This window comes from Henckelia pumila, chromosome 4 (assembly GCF_033568475.1).
Source record: "Henckelia pumila isolate YLH828 chromosome 4, ASM3356847v2, whole genome shotgun sequence".
NCBI lineage: Eukaryota > Viridiplantae > Streptophyta > Magnoliopsida > Lamiales > Gesneriaceae > Henckelia > Henckelia pumila.
The window spans coordinates 16,988,232-17,014,204 of record NC_133123.1 but is presented as its reverse complement, the minus strand read 5'-3'; the positions used below and the strand labels follow the sequence as shown (position 1 = coordinate 17,014,204).

General features: G+C 30.7%; 1 protein-coding gene across 3 annotated transcripts; it reads right to left on the bottom strand.

Moving 5' to 3' along the window:
* Positions 1-2,019: 2,019 nt before the first annotated feature.
* LOC140866116 (COBRA-like protein 6) lies at positions 2,020-5,346 on the bottom strand. Of its 3 annotated transcripts, XM_073271014.1 has the most exons (8): positions 5,306-5,346; positions 4,967-5,274; positions 4,803-4,864; positions 4,602-4,684; positions 3,772-4,225; positions 3,104-3,257; positions 2,761-3,032; positions 2,020-2,488 (listed from the first exon to the last, which is right to left on the bottom strand). In XM_073271014.1, exons 2-8 carry the CDS (start codon positions 5,101-5,103, stop codon positions 2,205-2,207), a joined length of 1,446 nt encoding a protein of 481 aa, XP_073127115.1. In that variant the 5' UTR covers positions 5,104-5,274; positions 5,306-5,346; the 3' UTR covers positions 2,020-2,204. The 3 variants fall into 3 exon arrangements, with proteins under 3 accessions (XP_073127115.1, XP_073127116.1, XP_073127117.1); XM_073271015.1 differs by having other exon boundaries at positions 4,803-5,274; XM_073271016.1 differs by lacking the exon at positions 4,803-4,864 and having other exon boundaries at positions 5,040-5,274.
* Between the last annotated feature and the right edge of the window lie 20,627 nt (positions 5,347-25,973).

The following is a 25,973-nucleotide window of genomic DNA, read 5'->3' as shown; positions in this document are numbered from 1 at the left end:
AAAACCGAAAAAATATCAAAACCGAAAATTCACCAAACTTGGTTTAAATGCAATGAGATTATCAACTACCAAATATTACAAAATATCAAACCTTAAAATCACTTCAAATATGCGAAAAATTAAGCAAAATGTGTATTGAAGCTGAGTGAAATAAAAATTTAAGAAATTAAAAAATCAATCATATTTTATTGTCTTAAATAAATTATGGTAACTATTTAAATAACAAAAAATAAAAAAGTTGTAAGATAGTTTAAAATAAAAGGTGCTAACTTTTCAAATTTAAAAAAAAAAATAGTAAGAGAAAAAAAATTAAAAGTGTTAATTAAAGTGAGAATATATAATAAAAATAAAAAGTGAAAGATGACCTATATATAGATAATCGAACCAGGACCCCAAGATTAAGATAATTAAGCAAAATATTATATTTTTTAGAAGTGATAAAATTTATATGTTATAAAAAAGTTAAAACAAATCAGAAGTTGGTAGTGTTTAGAAACAAAAGTGAAAAGCTAAAAATCATAGTTGGATAGTATTTGATAAATAAGTTATTTTTGTAATATAGCATTAATTTTTTTATTAGAATAACTTTTGGATAATCATAATCACTATATGACTAATGTAGTATTTGAAAGAGTTTTTCGGAAGCATTTATCAGTTTTTTCTTAACAAAATTTTGAAATTTTTTGAAATTTTGTTAATGAAAAGCTGAGAAGTGCTTCCTAAAAAATCTCTCAAATACTACCTAATTTTTGAATTTCAATTAAGTTAAACAAAAACTAACACATGGTATTTTTTAAAATCAAAATCTAACAATTTCGTTTTTAGTGTTGCAAACACTCCCTTAATTATCTCTATACTTCAATTATCTCTATACTTCTTCGAGATTAATAAGTACAAAAATATGTCTCAAAGAGACATGCGCCATGCGGCACCTTTTCATTTAAAATACTATTTGTCTCCGATAAATAATTTCTTCGTTTATCCTAGGTAGGGATATTGGATCGTAAATATTTTATGTGATTCTTAACATTACTCGACCCAATTTTGCCTTTGTTAACTTCTCTCGTGGGCCGTGGCCATTTCTCCTTTACGGCAGCCCACCAAACGGTGCCCAAATCTGGCACGAACTCGAGGTTATCCTTTTTCTTGGAGCCCACAAATGGTATGAATCTTGTTTATAAAAGAATATTCACTTGGGCTTCATCTGCTAAAATGCCACCGTCAAAATCTTTTCTTTCGGGGATTTCTAGCACCAAGTCTTGTTCCAGTCCTATGGCGATGGATTTTCCGATTCGTCGAGAGCATGTGGTATTTCTTTGTTTCTCCATTCATGCCCCTTTTGGGGTAAATGCATCACTTATTGCTCTAGTTTTTTTGGGTAAACCTTGATGATTTTGAGATGTTTTACTATATGAAACTCTAGCTAGCTAGTATCAATTTGTGGAGGATCTGTTTATGTCCAACCAAAGAATGCAAAATCATATGTTACATATGTTATGAAATTAAATTTTGATACTAGTTGGGTGCATCAATATAATTTACTAGTCTTGCAAGAACCTTATTAAATTTATAGAAAAATGGACATCATTTGTATTTAGAAGCTAAGAAACCTCTTAGTCATTTCAAATGTGCTGATTTTTATTGTTTTGTCAGTCTTGTACACAGTTGGATTCAGTGTCGGAATTTATGCTCTGTCTTTAATTTATTGCGTGTTTCAATTCCTAGAAGCCATGCAAATGACATAATTAAATAGTTTCCTAACATGGGATGATTGCTGGACTTGTTCTATCATCCTGAGCTATGAACTTTGCTTGTCTTTCCCTTTTAATTTCTATTACTGTTTGTTTTTATTTGTCTGTTGTTGAAGCATCATTTGATGCCAGTGATATGTAAATTTGCTTTCCCTAGCACATTGACCATTTGCGGAGGTAGTCTTTCAGATATTTTATGATGCTTCACAATTCATCATTCATTTGCTTGTCATGGCATCAGTACCCACAAGTCACATGCAAGTTTTTTTTTTTTTTTTTAAATGAAGAAGTACTTATAATCTCTGTTTCAGATGAATATATATGTGCTGAGGGGATTGAAATATAATATATATCTTTATTATTCAATATTTGAACTCCATATGTAAGTCTGTCTCATAGTCCAAATAAATCATTAAATAAGCATCCACTAAATCGATATAATTCATGACAGAATTACGCTATCAATAGAAACAATAAAAATGAGATAAACGTAGAGAAGATAGATAATGGTGCACTAAAATGAGATGAATTTGGGAGCTGTGGATAATCATCTGGTAAGGGCATAACACAATCTTGGCCGTTGAAAGAAATCTTCCTTGGAAATGCCCAACCTTCCCTAAACGTGAAAGTTTCAGGATCCTTGTACATTAGCATTTCTGTCTGCACATTTCCTTTTTCACCTGCTTGTAGTAGCATATCATTGTAATGATCAATCCCGTAAAACATTCCTGTGTCATCTGGAAAAACAAATCAGTATGTAATGTAAGTATTCTTTTCTTTTTTTTTCTTTTTTTTTTTCTTTTTTTATCACAAGGCTATAGGAAAATAGATTAAACAAGAATTCGCAAGGTTCATTTTTTTATGTCGCATATACTACATAGTTTTCTTGTTTCCTACAAACTAAATGGCAAATTTTGAATATGGGGAACTCAGTTGCCTGGAGAAAACGAGCACAAATTTCAGTCCCGACGTCATTCTATCACGAAAAGAACAAGTATATATAACTTACTTATGTTGCCATATTGGTTGAGGGGCCTGTAGTTGAAACTGAAAACTTGTGTAAGATTTCGGAGATTGGGGTGCAACACCACCAAGTTCCACTCGCTGTAATTCTTGACATAGTTCTTATTCGAAACCGTGATTTTCACTCTCCAATACTCTCTATAACTCTGTTTTACATGCCAATGCACTTGAATGGGGCACATATGATGAGAACACTCCACCACTGGCCTTGGTTGTTCGTTGGCTTGTACTTGCAGCGGCGGAGGTAAGTCCCCTGGCCTACAGAGAACGGGTGGTGTTTTTAGTTGAATAAATTTACGAGGGTAGGCGATATTTTTTTATGAGAATACCTGAGGCATGACGATCCATTCTGTCCTTGGCAAGCACAGCTACATTTTGGGCACGGTACGATGGTCTCGCTGTAGAATGCGGACATTGAAACGCAGCAAGTTGGCGCAGATGCCGCTCGGAACTGGGAATAAGAGCAGGTCACATTATATGTAGCTGCAAGAAATGTACACAGTTTCAAATTTTCGAAGAAAGAGGATTATAGAAGTTACACAAAATATTGCCAGAGTTATTAGGACAAGGAACAAATTCTATCGGTCAACAAGACAACAATTTCTCCAACTTGCTACACTTAGAAATCGAATACATGCCTAGCTTTGATGTTAATTTTGGGACTAAGGGCTTTCTGCTGTACTAAAAACTACAGGAAGGGGCAACGCAAATATGTTGAATTGTAATTGCCACATTTGAATCCCTGTGCCACATATATAGCAATACAAAACACCTGAGATGATTGTTGTTACCCAACAAAAGAAGTTTATGTTCAATAACAGAAAAGTCGTAACAAGAGTGAAGTTAAGGGCAGGGCAGGGCAGGGCAGGGCGAAGACAAGCTTCTCATATCAAAAGGGACTAGAGAAGCTGCCCCGATTGCCTCCCTGCTAGATCCACACCCTCACAAGTCACGACGAGTACATGCTGTCATGAACAAGTTCCATGTCCTCACTCACCGATAGCTTGTGTCCTTCTACGCCCTTGATCTTCAAAAGATTTAGTCGGTGGGACCTGGACCGGATTTGAACACGTATATCCAGGAAGCCCAAGTGAAAAATTCTGAGGGACTTGAGGCAGATAACCATTACTTCCAGAACTTCCGATCTGCATCTCAAAACCAGCAATATATTTTGCAGGATCTTGAATCATGGATGAAAGCAGTCCCCCTTTGCAACAATTTCGTGCTTGATTAGTGTATGGGGCACCAGGCAAAAGATCTATGATTGTTGGCTCCTTCTCACAGCAATGAGGCAGCTGCCGTGCTTTGAATGCAGAGCAGTTCCCTTGTTCAGTTGCCTCTGCTCCTTTTATCGACCATATAACCTCGTCCCCTGGCCATGCCCAGCTTAACTTCCATCCTGGGAACTCCACATGACGAAATAATTGGTTGTTCACTATCCACAACTTTACCTGGAAAACAAGAAAACCATTCCAGTTGCTAGAAAGTCGCAAACTCTTTGCACATTTGTCTGAATAACTTTTGCTAGTATAGCATACATAAATGTAAAGAAACGGAAATGGTTGTGCATAAAATTTTAATTTTTTGTCTCAAAAGGAGACACTCAGACATGATCTATTCTTCTCCTCCTTGGTACTGTGTCCCATATGTTTCTCCCACTAAATTACCTTAAGTCGACGTACGATTAATTCATTGTGATCACATCATTAACCTCAGTAACACAAATCTTTAATTCAAACATGGAACTCGAGTTTTATAACAAAGAAATACAGAATCCAATGAAAACAATAAAATACAATTTTTTTTTGCTTGAACTAGCATACTTACATATTGAATTCCATCACCAGTGTCTTGGATGACGTCCCATCGGATTGTAACGTTCCCGTTGGGATCCAACGGATCATAACCATCTGCATTACAACTGAAAATTCAACATCATAAAGCACACGAGGATATCATAAACCCGCAATCAATCCGTTATTTCATACGCAAAATCCAAACATTTCAGGCAGAAAAACAACAACTCACATGTTCTTGACACAAAACCAACGCTAAAGAAGAGTGATGCAATCAAGATTAAATCCAAGAATCTGTTTTTGACAGAAAACGAACATGGGATCCAATCCATCGCTTAAAAGGGAGAGGCAAAAAAAAAAAAAATTGGTGGTAGAACAAATCAAATTTCTTGGTACCCACAAAAATGGTTCAAGAAAATCAATGAATCCTTAAACTTCACGAACATAAACCTCGGAAAAATAAAAGTACGCCTGTGGTGGTTTGTGTGTGTGCTGGGGAGAGAGTGGGAGAGTGAACGTCCATATGGATACATACAACAGAATCAGAGCTAATTCTAGTAATCTTCTTTGATATTTTTCTTTGAATAATCTTTTCCTCGAAAACTGAGGATTTAACAATAAATTACACAATTAAATGGGGTGGCAAATGCAAAGAAAAGTTAATTTCTACTTCTTGCCATATTTAGAGGAATCAAAGAATGTGTCTTTGCGGCAATTTTGGTCTGGAATTCATACATTTGCTGCAACCAAAAGCTGGCGCTTATGGTGTAATTTCCTCTCTTTAACCATTCATTCTTTTTGGATTTATGTATATATATTTCCGTTTAAAGTTTCCAATCTTTTAACACACCGTGATGAAGAATTAATTAATTAAAATATGTTACATTAGATATTTAATATTATTTGTAATATTAAGTAAATACCGCGTGGTACATTAAGTAAATGAAGAAAGATTAAAAATATTGATTGTGATATGTAACAGTTTGCTTCATTACGTTTAGCTATTTTATTTCTTGATTAATATTTACGATAATTAAATGTTGTTCCCGAATTTATATATATTTGGCAAATTAAGATAGAGTTTTGCTATGTTGCCCACCTCCTGTGCCCACCTATGAGGTGACACTCATCCATTGGATAAACCATTTGTATATGATTAATCTCATCCATTTGATAATTGTCACCTCATAAGTGGGCATGGAGATTGACACGTACGGGAGGTGGACAACATAGCAAAACTCATTAAGATAATTACTTTAGAACAATATACATGTATATATACACACACACTTGTAAATAAATTCAACGCATAATCGTATATGTAGAATACAAAATTGAAACCTCATTTATGTAACCTTAGTAAGTTTGTACCCTAACAGACCTTAGTAAGAATAAAATAGCTAGTTTACATTTTTTTCATTTAACAATTTTTTTTGCATGATATTCCCACTTGATATATATATATATATTACATGCATACAATACACACAATGTATGTAGAATAATGTAAGTGTAAAATCCAGACAGAACCTTGTGCAACCCGCATGTAATATTGTAAGTATCTCTGCTTGAACTATCTAGAGACTATTTGTATTGACGGTGTGGGAGGAATAAACTCTTACGTACCGTTTAGTTTGAGTGATGATATAAGTAATACATAAATAAATAATATAATGTAATAAAAAATAAATAATAAATGATAGTTAAAATAATATTGAATTTGATTGATAGATTATATTTTATTTGATTTGATTGATTAAATTTTATATAAAAATATTAAATGACTATTTTGTCTTTTTAACAATAAATAAAACATAAATTATATTATTTATAAGGGGTAATATAATAATTTAAATTCAATGATTTGATTGATATATGTATTATAAATAATTAATGATTTGATTGATGTGAAATAAATAGTTAATATATGGATAAATAATATGATGAGAAGAACGTGGGATGAGATGAGATAAGTTATACGTATATTAGTAATATGGTGAACAAAATGGTCCCTTAAGTTATAAACTCTATATTTTAAACTAATTTGTATCTTTTTTCATGTTACTGATCCAAAAATTGGGGAAAAATTGTCAATAAATAAAAGTTAGGTAGTTTTAGAAAAAATTTAAATGATAATACGAATAAAATAAACTTACATTTTCAAAAAAATAAATAAATAAACTTACATACACATGCATAGTGACTTTGTGCTTATTTTGTATGTGCGCATGATTTTTCATTTTTCACAAATCATTTTAAGTTTTTAACAATACTTTGTGCATGGTCCCCATTGTTAATATCAAAAAAATCCATCCATTTATAAATCTCCCATAGAAAGTAGAAACTAACAAAAGAAGCACATAAAACGATTTATCGGTTCGTAAGTTTATTATTAAAAATTTAGATTAAAATTAAAAGGACAAGTACATTGTGTATACGCAATATCCCATAAAACTAGATAGATTCCGAACAAGATTTTTATTTTCTTTTTCTTTTTTCTATAGTTTTGGAGCAAAGTGATTTCGGATCAAAATCTTTTTGAATTGATTAGTTTTTTTAAAATATATATATATATGAATTAATGTTAAAATTGGTGAACATGTAGTTATTGACTTATAGTTGGTGGTATAATATGCTCGTTGGTTGAATTCTTGAAGAATAGTTGCGATCCGTGATAGGGGACAAAATCTTAAAGATGCAATTTTCCAAAAAAAAAAATTATATATTTTCTCGTGCAATATTTTGTTATTTATGTATGATCCATTAATTTTATAATTCCTTTGCTTACTACGCAAGTACATTAATGCATGCATTGGTTATAAACTCTTTATTTTAAAATTTACCGTTCATGCGACTAATCTAAATATGCAGATTAAAATTAGGAGAAATTTTTCATTAAAAAGTACGCACTGTCTCGGTGTCTCCAATAGATCCTTAAATAATAAATTTAAAAATCCAACTATAATTAATAATTATAAAAAAACTCAATTTAATTTCAAATGGTTACCTTGTGCATGTATGTATATGTGTGTGTGTGTGTGTAAATAAACATATATAGAGTAGTAGAGATTATTTATATATGCAGAATTATAAAGTCATATATAACGCGGTTGTCCATATGTACGTAAACATATATATGTCGGATTGTATTGAAGAAATTTACACATAATGTACAGAGATAAATTATTGATCTTTTTTATTTTCCTTCCCATGGGCCGCAGTTTTTTAAAAGAAAAATTGCAATTTTGGTCTGATAATTTGGTCGCTTTGTGTTTTGATCTCTCTGTTTTCATATTTCAGTTTTATTCATACTACATGTTTCTATTTTTGGGCAATTTTATTTTTTTTCGTCAAAAATGTTTATGTGCATGGCACTATCAACTCCACATCAACGCGGCATTGGTGTCACATCAGCGTTCATAAGAAAAAAGAAGTAAAATTGCCCAAAAAAAAAAGATACGGACTAAAACACAAAAAACTTACCACATATAGTAGGGGTGCAAAGTGCAAACGAGTCAAGCTACTCGTGAGCAGCTCGGTCAAAACTCGACTCGCTTTCGGTTTGACCGAGCTCGGGTAGCTCGAACATATAATCGAGCTCGAGCTCGAGTATTAAATATGTGTGTTCGAGTAGCTCGCGAGCTATTCGATAATATAATATATATAATATAATATAATATAATTTATTCATATTTATTTATTTATATATTTATTTATTTTTCGAGCTCGAGCTCGAGTAACTCGAAATATACACGAGTCGAGTTCGAGTATAAAATTAGTTACTCGATCGAGCTCGAGCTTGAGCTCAAGTAGACAAATACAAGTCGAGCTCAAGCTCGAGTAGTATGATACTCGACTCGACTCGTTTGCACCCCTACTACAGATGATCGAAATCACAAAATGATAAATATACAGATAAAAAAAAAAAATTTTCCCTTATTTTTTATTACAACTTGAAAAGCAACATAATTTTTTAAAAAAATTAACACTCTGATGAGTACACAGGATAGATATGAATAACAACGGTACTATCAATTCACGATCAATATATATTTGTGAAATTAGTCAATCTGATCTTTATTTACAACGAAAAATAATAATTTTGACATGAAAAATAATTTTTTTTCTTGAGCCAGATTAGGCGGGAGATCCGTATCAATTAATTGATCCGTTAGGTCATAGGATTTTTGTTTTTAAAATATAATGTATTTAATTAAATTTTTAGGTATCATTTTTTTCGGAAAAAAAAATCATCATAAAAATAAAAATACCAAAAAAATAAAAATCTCTAATGCACGAAAAATATTTTTTTATGTTACTAGTATGATGAAAAAGAAATTGAATTTTAATATTATAATAAATTATATATTTGTATTTTCGAAAAACATAAATATTTTGTTTAAAGTTTATTATGTTAATTTAACATTTAATCCAATGAAAATAAATAAAGTTTAAATTGATATTATTTTAAATTGAACATGGTTATTTTGTAATCATATTACTAATTTTATTTTCAAAATATATAAAGAATAATATATTAAACTTTTCTATTATTTGAAATTCTTAAATTTTTTAAACAAACAATATATTTCTTATCAATGGATTTAAAATTCCACTTTAAAATTTTATGTTATTCCAAGCAAGAGATTTAATAAACAATGGATTCAAATCAATGGATTTTCAAATCCATTTATTTGAAATCCACTCTCAAATCAAATACCTCAATCCAAGCACAACCTCAGATTTCAAGTATCGTGGAATAATATTTTTGTCAGTTAGTGAAGCCATTAGGGTGCAAAAAATGTGCAAGTTTTTTTAATAACTTTATTGAAATAATTTTACTGAGCATTATTTCCCGATGATAGACGATTTCAAGTGGATCGGAAGCACTTGCTTCCCGATATCCGGAGCTGAGCAATTGCCGGAGCTGCTATCTTCTTGAAACCAATTGGTAGATTTGTGTGGCATTGCATGTATTTTTTTATGTTTCTCTAGAAAAGTTGAGAATGTGTGTTAAATATATATCATTGGGCTTGACTTTGTTCCGGAAAAATTCATAATCATTTTTTTTTAGAGGTTGCAAACACTGCCTAAATTAATTAGGTAAATGTTCGATTGGTACGATATATCACATTGACAAGAATCTAAAAAGCGTGAAGCGCGTCGAAGCGTGGAGGTCAAGGTTCTAGCTTTTCAAACTTAAGTGAGCTTAGAACGAGCTTAAGCGTGAAAAAACTTTTTTAATTTTTACTATAATTTTATTTATTTTAAAACAAACATTAAATAAAATGTTATATTAACCATAAATATATGATTTAATAGATAATTCAAGTTCTAAAGTCTAAACTATAAATATATATATTTATAAAAATGTTTTCATTTTAAAAAATAAATGAAATTTTCCCTTCTAAAAAGTGGTTGCTTAATCAAACTTATGTATATTAAATTTTAAGCGACCTTTTTAGAACACTGCACATTGGCCCAAAAATTGAAGCCTCTTTTTTTTTAATTGTTATATTTATTAGTCGCTTAAGCGAGCTTTTTAGAATACTGCACATTGGCCCAAAAATTGAAGCCTCTTTGTTTTTTTTAAAAAAATAAAATTGTTCTATTCATTATCGACACAATCAATAGGTATTAGATTTATATACTTTATGACTGGTCATTGACTCATTTTTAGGAGTGGAGAAAAATACCGAAATACCGAAAAATCGTACCGAAAAAATTACCAAAATTACCGAAAAAATTGGTATACCGATACCGTACCGAAATTTTCGGTATCGGTATCGGTATCGGTATGATAATTTTTTTTTTCGGTATACCGGTATATACCGAAAAACCGAAAAAAAAAATTTAAAAAATATATATATGTGAAAATTTTCGGTATACCGACTTTTTTGCCGGTATACCGAATTTTTTTCGGTATACCGAATTTTTTTTGAATTCGATATCGGTACACGGTATAGATTTTCGCCATACCGAAAGTTCGGTATACCAAAAATTCGGTATACTTGGTATATGATACGGTATCGGTATGGAAAAATTCCATACCGATTTTTTTGGTACGGTATACAGTATCCGATATTCGGTACGGTATACCATACCGACCCACCCCTACTCATTTTATGCATTTGCTTATGCCACGATACTATAACTAAAATAGATCCGAGGGGGCCGGGCGTCCCGGCCTTATTGTAAGAAATTTTTTGTGCAACTCCATTAGACCATCTCCAGCAGTTAGCACTAAAATAGTGCAATTTTTACACTATTATTATGTAAAATATAGTGTAACTAATACTTCATCTCCAGCAGTCTTCACCAAATCTCTACACCAAAAGAATATTCCATAATATTCTTTATTTTTACGTATATTTTATAAATTATTTTTATTATATAAATTAATGTGGTAAATTTAATTAACAATTATATGAATTCGTATATAGTTTATTAAATAATATTTTTGAAGTTGAATGAAATATCAACCAAATTAAAATATAATATTGCATAAAATAATTTGAATATTTCAATGCCACTTATTAATTTAAAAGTGATATGTAAAATATTATTAATGTTATTAAAAAACAAATTATAAAAAAATGAAAATAAATAACAACAAATGAACCATAAAATCCATAAACAAAAAGGTAATAAAATAAAATTAAAAAAAATAATTTGCCGTTGTGAACAGTACAACTCCAAATTTGGAGTTGCACTGTTCACAACTCCAAAAAATCGCCAATTTGTCGTTCACTGCTGGAGCTCATTTTTGCACTAATTTCCAGCAGCACACTATTTCAGTGTGCTGCTGGAGATGGTCTTAGATGTGATTCTTTTCGCTCGGCTCGTATATATGGAACTATCTTTTTTAACCCACATATATATACCAACTTGAGCAATTGTGATATTCTAATATGATATCAATTATCTAGTTTAGGTTTACAAACAAATTGAGTCGATTTGTGAACTTCTTGAACAGATTCAAATGTTATATTAATCGTATTTTGAGAGTATTCAGAGGCGATATGTTTAAAAACTAGATAGTTGACTACAAGTTCAAATTACTTAATTTACTAATTTATGTTGTGTTGGACTCAACTATCGGGAAATGAGGTGGCAAATGCAAAGAAACGTAAATTTCTTCTTCTTGACATATTTAGAGGAAGCAAAGAATGTGTGGTTGCAGGAATTTTGGCCTCAAGTTCACACATTTTGCTGCATGCCAAATGCCTACCGATTTGGTATGATTTCTTCACCTCTCTTTAAGAATTTATTCTTTTTGGAATTATTCCCGTTTTAATTTTCTAATATTCAGCAGTCGGTGAAAAATTATGAACTTGAAACCTTTTAGTAATTAATGAACATTGTTCATCGCAATGTCAAATTTACCATAAATTAGTTTTATAGTTTTTTAATTAAAGAAATGTTATATTCTTTTGGTGGATATTTATAAACGAAAATTTCAATTTTGTATATTTTATTTCACAATTTATTTTTTTATTTTCGTTAAAAAAATGAGCTATACACTGAGTACTAGTATTCCTATTAATTAATTAAGAGAGAGACTAATATTTAACTAACTTTTGGTGCATTTTTTTTTAATTCCAAAACGTGTGAAGAGTGGTGGTGTGGGTGTGTATAGAGTTTTGATCTTTTTGACAATCACCATGAGTAGATATATAGCACTTGCTGACATGCATGTCATTCACTTATTAGATATACAAGATGTCATATGAATTAGATGTACAAGATGTCATGTGACAGGTGCTCATGTAGGTGCCTACAGTAATTGCCAAAAAAATCAAATCTCCATATATATTATACTAGTAATTAATTAAATTCAATGTATAGATTCTAGAATTCAAAATTGGATCCTCATTTATGTAACCACATGAAATTAAGAACTACTATACATATAAGGGCATATGCAACCATAACCATAAATTGCGTGAAGTTTATATTATGTCACGTCGTTGTCACATCAAAGTTAAAAACTCCATCTTTTTTTTAAACATTTTTTCATTATCATACAATTCTTCAACAAATTTTTTATGAATCTCACTTTCAATACTCTTATTTTTAATCTAAATTTCATTTATCCTTATTTATAATTTCATTTACCATATATTTAATATTTTCAATGTAATATTTTAATAGTATTTAAATTTTACATTGTTTAAAAAATTAATAATTTTACAAAAACAAACTAAAAAAACTCTAAAAATTAGTATGTGCTGGCTAGTTTGGATAAGTTGAAATCAATTTTAATGAAAACTAAATTACATAAATTGAGAAAATAACATTAAATGATGAAATTAAAAAAAAATACAAAAACTCGACATATAATGCAAGTACAAATACAAATACAAATCCAAAGGAATATATATACATCTACAAATACAAATATACAAACACAAATACAACTACAAATCCAAATCTACTACATACACCATTTTTTTTAATCATTTCACGAGCATAAATAGAGATGCACACGAAGTTGTTCGTCAGTCAATTATTTTTTTTTAGTACAAATAGGAAGACTTTAGATTTTTTGTTTTAATTAGTAGCTAGCATACCCTCTAATTTATCTAATTTTCGGTGAGTGTACTCTGTAAATTTTCCCAATACATTTTCCATATTATCTTTCATCTCTTCCAATGTTGTAAATTTTGTTTTACCCTTCATCTTAGCTGCTTTTTGGCCAATTGAAAGAGTGCGGACTTCATATATTCATCCATATCAACACTCGTGTCCAAATTAAAAGATGACGTGTGTGCTCCTGATGCAGATGTCCTTGTTTTTTTATGAAGTGATTGTCTCCTAATTAGGGATGACAATGGGTCGGGTCTAAATCCGATCCCGCATTGAACACTATCAAGAGGGTCCACAAGCGGTTTCAGGACAGGTCCCGGGTTTGACCGGATCCACCCCGCCCCTCCAATTCTCCAAACATGTTTGAAAATATATATTAATAATATATAATTATATTATTTATATTAACTAATCAATACTTTATTTCTAATTTGAGTTTATAATATTTTTAGATTGAAATAATTTTAATATATTATGATATTTTTAATATAAAAATATATTATTATGATTTTTATTTTGTTATTAATTATTAATTAAATAAAAATGATACATTTTAATTTGTGATAATATTTTTTGTCCTAAATATTATTAATATAAATTTGAAAAATAAATGTAATGATGGTTTTTTTTTTAAATTTTTTAACTTATTTAAATTTTTTGTTCAATAAAATTTAAATTATATTTTAATTGACGGATCCAACGGGTCTAACCCGAATTGGATCCGTCGGGTTCAAAGGACGGTACGGGTTCCAGGTTTGCCCAAACCTGCCCCGAATCCGCCCTGTTGTCATCCCTACTCCTGATTGTGAAGCGTACTTCTCAAATTCTTTTAGAATTCTCCAAACATTGTTGCATTTGAAAGGTTTGTTCTTTTTATTATTCATCCACTCTTTCATGTGTCTTGGTTTGTATATCATCGTCATTCCAACCGTTTGCATGGTTGATATGCCACTTATTATAGCTTCCACTAAACTCACTCACCAACCTTTGAAAGTTTAAAAAATGTGATTTATCGGCTTCAATTGTCTCCGCAGTTTCAACATGACGATGTTCATTGCACTCCTCTGTAATACGTTTCCAGAAAAGTTTCTTTTTTTTTGCATTGCCGGTCATTGGATCGGTGCTTATAGAAATCCATGACCTTGCGAGCGCATCTTGTCTTCTTCCAGTGACCAAGCAACCTCCTTCTTTTTTCAATCATCTTTTTCATAGCTTGTCTTTGTATTCCTATCAAGGGTAATTCATCGAGTCGAAACATAGACGAATGTGGCGGAAATTGAGACTCCGATACAGAAGTTGGTGTTGCAGCATCTAAGCTAGGCCTTATTGATTCTTCTGAAGGGAATGTGGATGTTGCTAGATTATGAAATCCATAAGGAGGAGTGGAGGCCCCATGTGAAGTAGCACATCATCGAAAATTATTCATGAGGATTCATTTTATGTGGAGTTTGGTGGACATTATTCGAATTAATTAAAAATTTTGGAGGAGTCTGAAAATTATGAGGAAGTTGTGGTACGCATGGAAGATAAATTTTGAGAGTATTGGGAGGATGAACGTGGAATTTTGAGAAGATTGATTTTTTTCAGTATTTGAAGAGTTCATACAATTCATAAAAGGTATATTGTAATTTTCATCCATGTTGGACAAAATTATGAAAATATTTTTAAAAAAATGAAGGAAAGGTAGAGAGGGATATTATTAAATTGATTAAAAAATGAAGAATTGAGAGGGATATTTATAGGGAAAAAATAGTAGTTGTAAATTAAATGTAAAATTACAGAATTCAGAAGTCAGAACGGTTCAATTTTTGTTGAACAGATAATTAATTCCTATCAGATATAGTAGTTTACACAAATAAAAAATAATAATAAGGAATAAAAATATATTTTAAAAAAATAAAGATGACATCGAGACCACTACTGCCTGTTGTTGACGCTCGCGTCCCAAAAAGGGGAGTGCGCTCCCGCCCTTGCGCTTCAAACTATTTTGAAACCGGTTTATATATATAAAAAAAAAAAATTAAAACATCACCCCAGCAATTGTAACTGGGTGCCCTACGTTTACTTATATTGATAGGATTGTGAAGATATAATTTATTATGTGATTATTAAACTAATTAGATATTGTATAGAGTGTTATGGATAAATAATAATTTGTTTACTATAATTGATTACGATTGTGATTAGAATTGTGATTAAACAAAATTTTACAATTTTACCCTTTAAAAATGATAGAAATGATTAAAAATAATGGTATATTGGGAGTTTTCTAACTTTCTTTCCATTTATACAAGCCATAGATTATTTATCCTTAATGAAATTGAGGATTAAAAATCATGCTCAAATCTAATTATTAACGGGCCCTTGATTTTAGGAATTTTTGTAAATTTCTAAGTAAACATAGGATGAATTAGTATTAATAGTCTTATCACATGATAATCACCCATCTCTCCTCAGAAGACGATGACGCGCATTATCCTTCACTCTTATTCCCTTGAAAAGAGACGACTATTCTGTTTTCAGACGAGTTGGAAGATACTCAGATAAGGGCAGAGATTGTAGCTAAGACTGTCTCGACTCCTTGCCTTGCTCAATGCTTCTCCATCAACTGCAGCGGGAATAAGGGAAGGAAGAAAGAGACCATCTTGGCCCTAGGAAAGGAAAGTAAACATAGCCTAAGAATAACATAGATGTGTGATAGCTAGAAGATAATTCTTTTGTTCTCACGAGTCGTAATTAAACATCAATTGCTTATTATTTTATACACATATCTCTTCTATTCCGGAGATATTTTCCTTGTTCCCGTCGTCGAATCTAAAACTCATCACTATTTCCACCTCAATTGACAATTTATACATGCATTGAATTCAATAATTTCCTCAAAATTCCTCCGACCGTTTTTCATCGAGATCGAGTGTTCCAATTTTTTAGTTGCAACGGTGCTCTTATTCTTATGCTGGACGATAAGAAAACTCCGTGTACATATAATTAAAGCATATAATGGTTCAAAAAGCCTGTAGAGAAACGTGACTTCGGGTCGAGTTATTCGGGTTCGAATATTTTAGGTTTAATATTTCCAATTAAAAATGTTAAGACCAACATATTAATTCAAGAATCACGTGTGGACGAAAATAATTGTTCAGTTTTCACAAGTTGTAAATAGAAATCAATGTCTATTAAATAATTTATAGATTTAACGCTGTATTGATCAGATGTTATTTAATTGATGTGACATGTGTACGTGCTGTGTTTTTTTCTTTCTTTCTTTTTTTAAATTGCATTGTTTTTTTATATATATTAGCGAATGGGACATACGCGTTGCGTGTGTGAAATGATTAAACCTTAATATATATTTTAATATGATACGATGAAGTTTTTATTATAAAAATATTATGTGTAATATTTACTCAACAATAAAAGAAAATAATGTGTGAATTTTTTTTATAAAAAAATCAATTTAAAATTCAAATGGTTGCGAAATAATCGAAATATAATTGTTCCGATCTTTCTCGATAATGCAGTTTACATTATATAGCAAGTGAATAAAATAAAATGCAAGTCAAATATAAACATTAAATACAACACGCGGCTTTTACAAAAAAAAAAAAAACATTAAATACAAATTAATTTTTTTAGAAAAAAAAATCCTAATTTAAGGGTAAATAAAGAAATGATAAAATTGGAACAAAAGATGGTGTCCTCAAATGAAAAGTTAGTGTAGATATCTCAACTATTATAAAATAGTATGGATACATTGAGACAAGGTTTTTCGTTATCATCTAAGATCAAACATAAGTTTCTTCTCGATGAGATATATTTATTAATGCACTGCAAGTGAGGTGGTATACACGTGTTGTTTTTTTTTTAAAAAAATGTTGATATATAAATATTTTGTTATACTTGGGTTTTAAACTTTAAACTTGGTCTAAATTTAGAATCATGGCGTTATGTGAGATATAAAGCATTGACCATATATGTGATAGAAAATTAACTAGTTTTTTTTTAAAAAAAATAAATAAAATGAAAGTTATTGTTTTTGAAATTTAAATGATATATGTGATATAAAATATATATTAAAAAATGTAGTATATAATTTTGGATGATTACAGGAGGTGTGGGAATTTCTGTAGCATTTTTCACAACCATACTAATTAATTTAGTCAATAAAGACGTTTAACTTTAATAAGTATTCTAGTTACTTATTCCATTGGTCCTACAAACGATAAGTGAGATTTTACCTATACAGACACGGTTTGAAGACAGATTCGAGGATTGAGATCTATCAATATATGTGAGTAGGGGTGCAATCGAGTCGAGTCGAGCCCGAGTATAATACTACCCGAGCTCGAGCTCGACTATAGTTCGAGTTATCCGAGCTCGAAAAATAAATAAATAAGTATATATAAATAAATAATACATGAATAAACAAATAAATATAATATTATATATATTATATTTATATATTTATATTATATTACATTATATCATATTATATATAAGTGTGTGTTCGAGTAGCTCGTGAGCAGGGGCGGTCCTGATGTATATTAGGCCCGGGGTGAATAAAAAAATTCATCATTTAATTAATTTGAGCATAGTGATATATATATATATATATATATATATATATATATATATGAGTTTTGTTATGCTGCCCAACTCCGTGTCCACCATGTACAATAGGTGAGTTGATTTGTACATTGTGGGCACGAAGTTGGGTATAGTTGTTGGGCATCATAATTAAATATATATATATATATAAATATATATATATATATATATATATATATATAAACCAATCGAATATTATAGTCAAAGTAAACGATACTATGTAATTAAAGAAGTTAAACATCACAAACGTTCTACATAATTTTTTAAAATAACTTATTCAACAACCAATAATATTTAAAATACACTCTTGTCGCATTTTTTGAAGCAAAGTCATCATTTTTTTTTACATTTTACGTACGATGAATAATTGTGCAAGAATAAAACTATGCTGACTAAACTCATATGCAATATAAAAATAATACTAAATAATAAACTCGAAAATGAACAAAAATAAACATGTATAGGAGAATAATAAATTAGTGTAATATGAATTAATAAAATAACAACTCAACAATCAATTAATAATTAGTAAATGAATAAAATGAAAAAAAATGTTACTTTTTTGTAAAATCACACAATTTCAAAGTTACAATATGAGTAATTATCATGGTTTAATAGTATAATAAGTAAAAAAAAAATTTAACGATATGTCTACCATTGAACTAATTGAGGTTTGCGTTAAATTTTGGACCGCAGGAGGAAAAAAGATGAATTAAAAATAATAATAATAATAATAATAATAATAATAATAATGGGTACCCAGAGTTTATGGTGATTTAATTGATAAAGTAAAAGTTAATTTGCTATAAAAATATACAATCAATTATTTTATTTTTTCATATAATTTTTTATTAACTAAAATTATATAAGTATTAATATAAATACTAATTTAAAGATAATTGGGGGCTCGTCTCAAGGGAGGGCCCTGGGCGGTCGCCCGGCTCGCCCTACCTCAGGGCCGCCCTTGCTCGTGAGCTACTCGATCACATACATTGAAAGCTCGAGCTCGAGCTCAATGTATGTTCGAGCTGCTCGAGCTCGGTCAAATCGAGCTCGATTCGAGTTTTAACCGAGCTACTCGCGAGCTGCTCACGAGTAGTTCGGCTCGTTTGCCCTCCTACATGTGAGTCTTACTATTTTTCAATGGACCTCACAAATATTGATACATTACCACTCTTAAATACATCATTGGGGTAATGCTTGTAAAGGTATGATAAAATTATCCCTTACAAATAAAGACCAATTTTTTTTCATCTATTTCAAATATATTGTCCGATATCTATATTTGGTATTAGTTCCTCCATTCTTTTACCACTCTAGCTCTATTAATTAAATAAAGATAAAATGAGAATTTTCTCCATAAAATTTGTTTTCCAATAATTTTCTTAATTCATACGAATAAGTTTAAATATATCGGACAAATGAAGTAATACCTTTAATGTAATAAAATTTTAGTGATTGATGAAACATATGTGAGATATCTTTTTGAATGCATACGGTTAGGTTTTTCGCTATCAAGCTCACATAATATTGACAAAAGTTTATGTCTTGGGCCTTTCGGCATCACAAGTAAAGGGACATGATATACATGTGTTTTTTTTTAGTTGGGGAGAAAATATTATAATTAAGTGTCGAGCTCCAAAATTCATTTTAAATTTAAGATATTAGTGTCAAATAAATTACAAGTCATCATATATGTAAGTGTGTTGTGTGTATACAAGGTTTTGATATTGTGACCATCGATTGTGGGCACCTTCTGAGCATCAACTGAAGAGATGTCCAATACAGGAACTAACATCAGTCGTGCTCACAAAGAACGTTCACTATATTATGAGTTTTGACATTGTGAGCACCGAACGAGGTGGTGTATATAGTTTTGATAACGTGAACACACATTGTGTGCACCTTTGTGATCAGTACCAGCAAATGTGGTGTCCAGGGACGGAGCTAGGATTTTTGTAGTGAGGGGGGCGAATTTATTGTTATGTGATTATTGATTATTAAAAATTTTAAAATATATATATACATAATAATATAAAAAAATAATTTTGACTCATATATTTGAGAAAAAATTATTAAAATTTTGAAAAAAAAAATTGAATTTCTTATAAAGAAATTTAAATAAAAATTAAATATGTGATTTTATATTAAATTATGTAAAAATTAAAATAATTATTTCAAAGTTTTTCTATATTTAAAATACTAAAATTAAATTTTAATAAATGAAAAGAAAATATTTAACATGCAGATAATATGTAAATTTTTTTATTTACATGTATATTATATTTAGATAAATTATTATACTCGATTTTTTTATATACAATTTCAAAATAAGTAATGATTAAATTTATTATAAAATTTTGAACAAAACATGTATAAGTGTAATATCAATGAATAAATGTTAAAACATAAATCTTTCATATTTAATTACAAATTTAACACCTAAAACTCCACGTTCTATGGAATTAAAATTGAAATAGTTAAATTAATCTAACTAATATATCTATGACATACTAACATTTATATTATTTTTCAGTTTTTTAGAATAGTGATTAGAATTTTAGTAGTTTTTTATGCATTTAAAAATTGATGATAGTACAAGAAATCAGATTTAATAATATAAATACTTATTTAAAGATAACTGTTTTTTATTTGTTAAACCGTTAAATACATTTGTTTCAATATCTTTGCAATTAAATATGATTCATATTATTTGAATTTTTGTATTAGAGTCTATTATTGTGAGATTAATGAAAAATATACATTGATCTCACAAATGTACGAAAAATGTTAATTTATTTATTTAATTAATTATATATCTCTTCCTATATATAAAGAATCTCCCACTTAGACACCATCTTTTCATTTGCCAAAATTACCCTTATGTGATATAAATATTACTCTTTTATTTTTATTTGTTTTTTTTTAAATTTTAATATTTCAAATTTTCATATTTTTCTCAACTAAGCATTATAGATAACATAAATTGATAAATAAATTTTAAACTTATTTTTATATTAGTTTATAAATAAAAATAAATAAAGTTAAATATTATCGAAAAAATAATATTTATACATAACATGCAATATTAAATATATTATATGATTTTATACGCACGCAATGCGTGTGTGCGATTATGCTAGTATGATATAATTTATATACAATATATACCAAAAAAAAATTGAAAAAATTGAGGGGGGAGGGGGGGGGGGGCGACGGCCCCCACTGAAACGACCCAAACATTCTAAAATAACATATGCGAAATTTTTTTTTTTTTTAATACTAAGTAAAATAGATGTACATACATGTCCATACATATATGCACATAATAAACAGATTTAAAAATAACATAAATAAAATACAACATTTTTACTTAAATAACTGAGTCAAACTTAAATAAAATACTGTCAAACAATCCACTTAAAAGTTTGCATGTAATAAAAATTATTTAATAAAAATAGTACTAAAATTCACCACTGGAAAGACATAAAAGAAATAAATAAGAAACAGAGTTTAAAAATTCTTAAAAATGTTCATAAGGACTCAGCCGACGGTCACGGGGGATCACTGCATGTCCGCTCATACGTCCTCACCACCGGTAGGAACTACATCTTCCTCTACGTACTCACCTGCACCATATAAGTGTAGTGAGCCTAGAGACCCAACATGCTAACATAACAAGAGTTTAAAATAATTTAAATAACTGGAATACTAATACATAACATATACATGAATGAGCATGCTTAAAAATTATGAATTATAACTTAAAATCTTACTTAAACTTGATCTTAAATATAATCATATATTACATACATAAACATTGTTGAGCATAACATTTTTCTAACATCGCATGGTCATATCCGTAGTGTAACCTTAAACTTAAAAGTTCGACTGATCAGTCTCTTAAAACCAACGTACGCGGCGGTGACGAATCACCTCTTACTGGTAGTAAACTACCCTTAAATTGACAGTAAACTGTCCTTAACATATGGGGACTTGTCCCCCTTAAATTGTCACACTACTTCAACTTCCAACATAAAAATTATTTTCTAGCTCAACCTTAAACATTAAATCATGCCATAAAATTATTTCATGAATGCATGTACTTAAATAAAATGTGTGTCCTTCATATATATTTAATTTAATTTTTATACTAACATATAAATACTAAAATAACATTCATGCATAAAATAATTAAATATATATTTAGAACACATGCAATTTCTCATGGTTTGTGCTGGACTGTTGGCCCTAACACTCAAGCCTCTTTTCTTAAATTCTGGCTCATTAACACTGAGACTGGTCCATTAACATTCTTAAGCCCATTAACACATTTCTAAGCCCAATAAATCAATTAAAGCTCATTAGCACATACTTGGCCCAATAACAACTTAATCTGGCCCAATGGGCCCAAAAGCCCAAAGACTGGCCCAATAACTTCCATGGGCCCCCAAGCCCATAAAAATTATTGGACTAACTTAATTAAATTTATTTAAACCCAATAATAATTAAATTTAACCCAAATAATTAAATGGAACCCAATTAAATTTTTTGGATTTAATTAGGCCCATTTAACACTTAATTAAACTTAAAACTTAAAAATAAAAATATCCGAGCCCGACTCACTTAACCCGGACCCACTAGACTTGACCCATGACTACTGAACCTGACCCGGATCCCCCAAATCCCTACACCCCGAACACCCCCTCCCTTACCTTAGCTGCGGCCGTGAGCAGCAGACCTTCTTGGTCTGCTACCGGCCAGCTCCGGCCGCCCCTGGCCGGAGCGCCGCCGCCCAGACGTAGCCCACGTCTGGGAGGTCCTAACCTGCCCTGGTTCGGCCTCAGCCCTTCACCTTAGCCCAAGGCCGAACCCCCCTTCCAGAAACCCTAACCTGCGCACCCCATGGCTTCTTCTTGCACCAGCTCGCCCAGGCCTCTACCTAGCCCATAACCGACCAAGCCAAGCTAGCCTAAGGACCCCGAAGAACCCCTTGACAACCCTGACCAGCATCCATGCACGCCCCCTAGCCAAAAACGTGAGCATGATTCACAAAAACATGAACAAGTGCATACATTCAACCCATCTCTATTATTTTCTGAAAATCCTTGAATAAAAACTGATGCATACCCAACACACACATATAACACTGATATGGTGAAAGAAAAGTGAAAGAAAACATGCCTTGCACCGTAGAATTAATAGGGCAAAGTGCGTAGAACGTTTCCGGGACGACGGTACGACGAACAACCTTTCTTGATGCTTCAAAAATATCGAGGCTATGGAGTCCTTCTTGGAGGCTACTTGGTCGATGAAGGAGATGAATAATGGGGGAGGGAGGCGGCTAGGTTTTAGAGAAAAGGATTGAACGTGAGGTTTGGGGTAGATTTAGGATTTAATTTGGGTAGATAGGATTTTAATAACTAATATAGGGAGATAATAACATAAATAAGATAATCTTAACTTTTAAAAATACTAACTAACATAACAATTGATTAAAATCCTGAAATATTTATTTTAGGGAATTTTAAAGGTAATTAAAAGTCAATATTTTGGCTAAATTTGGATAAAAATGGACTCCTAAAATTATATAAAATTAAATACTGATAATTTTGAGGAAATAAAACTCAAAATAATATTTTTGGGCTCCTAAAAGACTCATAAAATAATTTGGATAGAAAGTTGTCATCTCGTCCGTCCACGGTCCCGTCTACGCGATAAAATAATTAAATTTCCATAACCCATAATCTAAAATTTTTAAATAAATAAAATCCCTAATTATGCATGTGAATTTACGTACTAAAAATACTGGGTGTTACACCCACTGCCCCCCCCCCCCCCCTCTGGCTCCGTCTCTAGTGGTGTCCACATATTGGATATAAAGGAACTCACCTCAGTGGTGCAGTGGTGTTTACAAATGTGCCCACGGGGAATGCACTCACCATATAAAAAATTTTATGAAACAATCTCACAGATCAATTTTGTGACGGATCTCAACTCATATGAGAAAGTATTACATTTTAGGTCAACCAAACTATCGTCTTCCTCCATTGTGAGCCACCGTGAGTCTCTTCATCCTTAACCTATTTGGATCATTTTCATAAATAATCTATCTGTAATATCAAAATCAAATGAAATCGTAATATTGATCGAATGAATCGGAATTGTTGTTGTTCTTCTCCTTTTTTGGGGTCTGATTATGATTAGTGCATTGATTTATGCATTCGTGTGTGTTGAAGGTGACCCAGGAACGCGACGAGGAGTGTTGTGCAGAATTCTCATGAGTGGTACTTTTTCTATAATCTCACAAGGATTTTGTTTTGATTTATTCTTTCATTAAATTCTCAAAAAATGGTAGCAAAAAATTGTGAAAATTATTTTGTTTCTTGTCTATGACAAAGAAAAGCGACGAGGAGTACTATTTTCTTAGAACATTTTAGCAATTAACATCCTGGGTTATACTCATAGCCTTATATAGTGATGTTTGATTAATTTTGTTTGGCTTGTTGTCAACTAATCGATGATGGGAATTCTTTGAACATGTTAGAATACAATTAAAAATATTGTTCTTTCTTGGTTGTTGTGGTACCGACTCTTGTTGTCGCCATCTTACCATTGTTGTGATATAAGAAAATGAATGGAACCAATTATTTTTTAACGTTGATTTCCAGCTGCCTGCAGATTGTTTACCCAAATTGACTAAAAATTGCTATTGTGACCATCGATTGTGGGCACCTTCTGAGCATCATCTGAAGATATGTCCAATACAGGAAGTCACATCAGTCGTGCTCACAAAGGACACTCACTATATTATGAGTTTTGACATTGTGAGCACCGACCGAGGTGGTGTGTATAGTTTTGATAACGTGAACACACATTGTGTGCACCTTTGTGATCAGTACCAGGAAATGTGGGTGTCCACATATTGGATATGTAGGAACTCACCTCAGTGGTGCAGTGGTGTTTACAAATGTGCCCACAGTGGGTGTACTCATCATATAAAAAATTCTATGAATCGATTCCCTATGTCAACACCTTCTTGGACTAGCCAGTCACACAGGGCTTGCCTAGTGTGATTTACCTGACTAGCGTAGTTTGCAGGCTATTGCGTTAGTTCGGGGATTTACCCAAAGCGCACCGAAAGATAGCGGCTGCGGGTTCCCACGTCACAAAAAAATTATATGAAACGATCTCACAGATCAATTTTGTGACGGATCTCAACTCATATGAGAAAGTATTACATTTTAGGTTAAATATATTACTTTTCACTGCATATATGGATTAGGTAAACATGTTTCATAGATATAAATCAGTGAGAATGTCTCACTGTAAACCTACTCATAAAATTATGTTTAAGAAATAAAATCCGACGAAACTAGTATCGTTTTTGAGAAAAATAAAACCACTCTTTTAAAAACATTAAAAAAAAGAAATATGTTTTTTTATCAGACGGATAATCCTACTCATATTTACACTAAAAACTAATATTTTTGACATAAAAATAATATTTTTAATAGATGACTCACATAAAAGATCTGTCTCTTAAACTTGACATGTGAGATCATCTCGCACAAGTTTTTGTGTAAAAAATATAATATACATTTTTTTTATTTTATATTGAGAGGATAAAGATATTTTTTGAAAGTAATTATCCTATCATTAATACTAGTAATCCTCATATGGAAAAATATGTGTGTAAAAATAATTCTTATAATGTTCAAAGATAAATTAATATTTTAATTTTAATTATTTTTAAATCGAAAATAAATAAGAAATATGATATTTATTAGTGGTAAATAATAAATTTATTAACGTCTAGATAGTTATGCTAATGGGTTAATTCATTATTATATAGTATAGAAATTCAAATAATATAGATTATATATAGTTTGCACAAGGGCTTGCCTAGTGTGATTTACCTGACTAGCGTAGTTTGCAGGCTATTGCGTTAGTTCGGGGATTTACCCAAAGCGCACCGAAAGATAGCGGCTGCGGGTTCCCACGTCACAAAAAAATTATATGAAACGATCTCACAGATCAATTTTGTGACGGATCTCAACTCATATGAGAAAGTATTACATTTTAGGTTAAATATATTACTTTTCACTGCATATATGGATTAGGTAAACATGTTTCATAGATATAAATCAGTGAGAATGTCTCACTGTAAACCTACTCATAAAATTATGTTTAAGAAATAAAATCC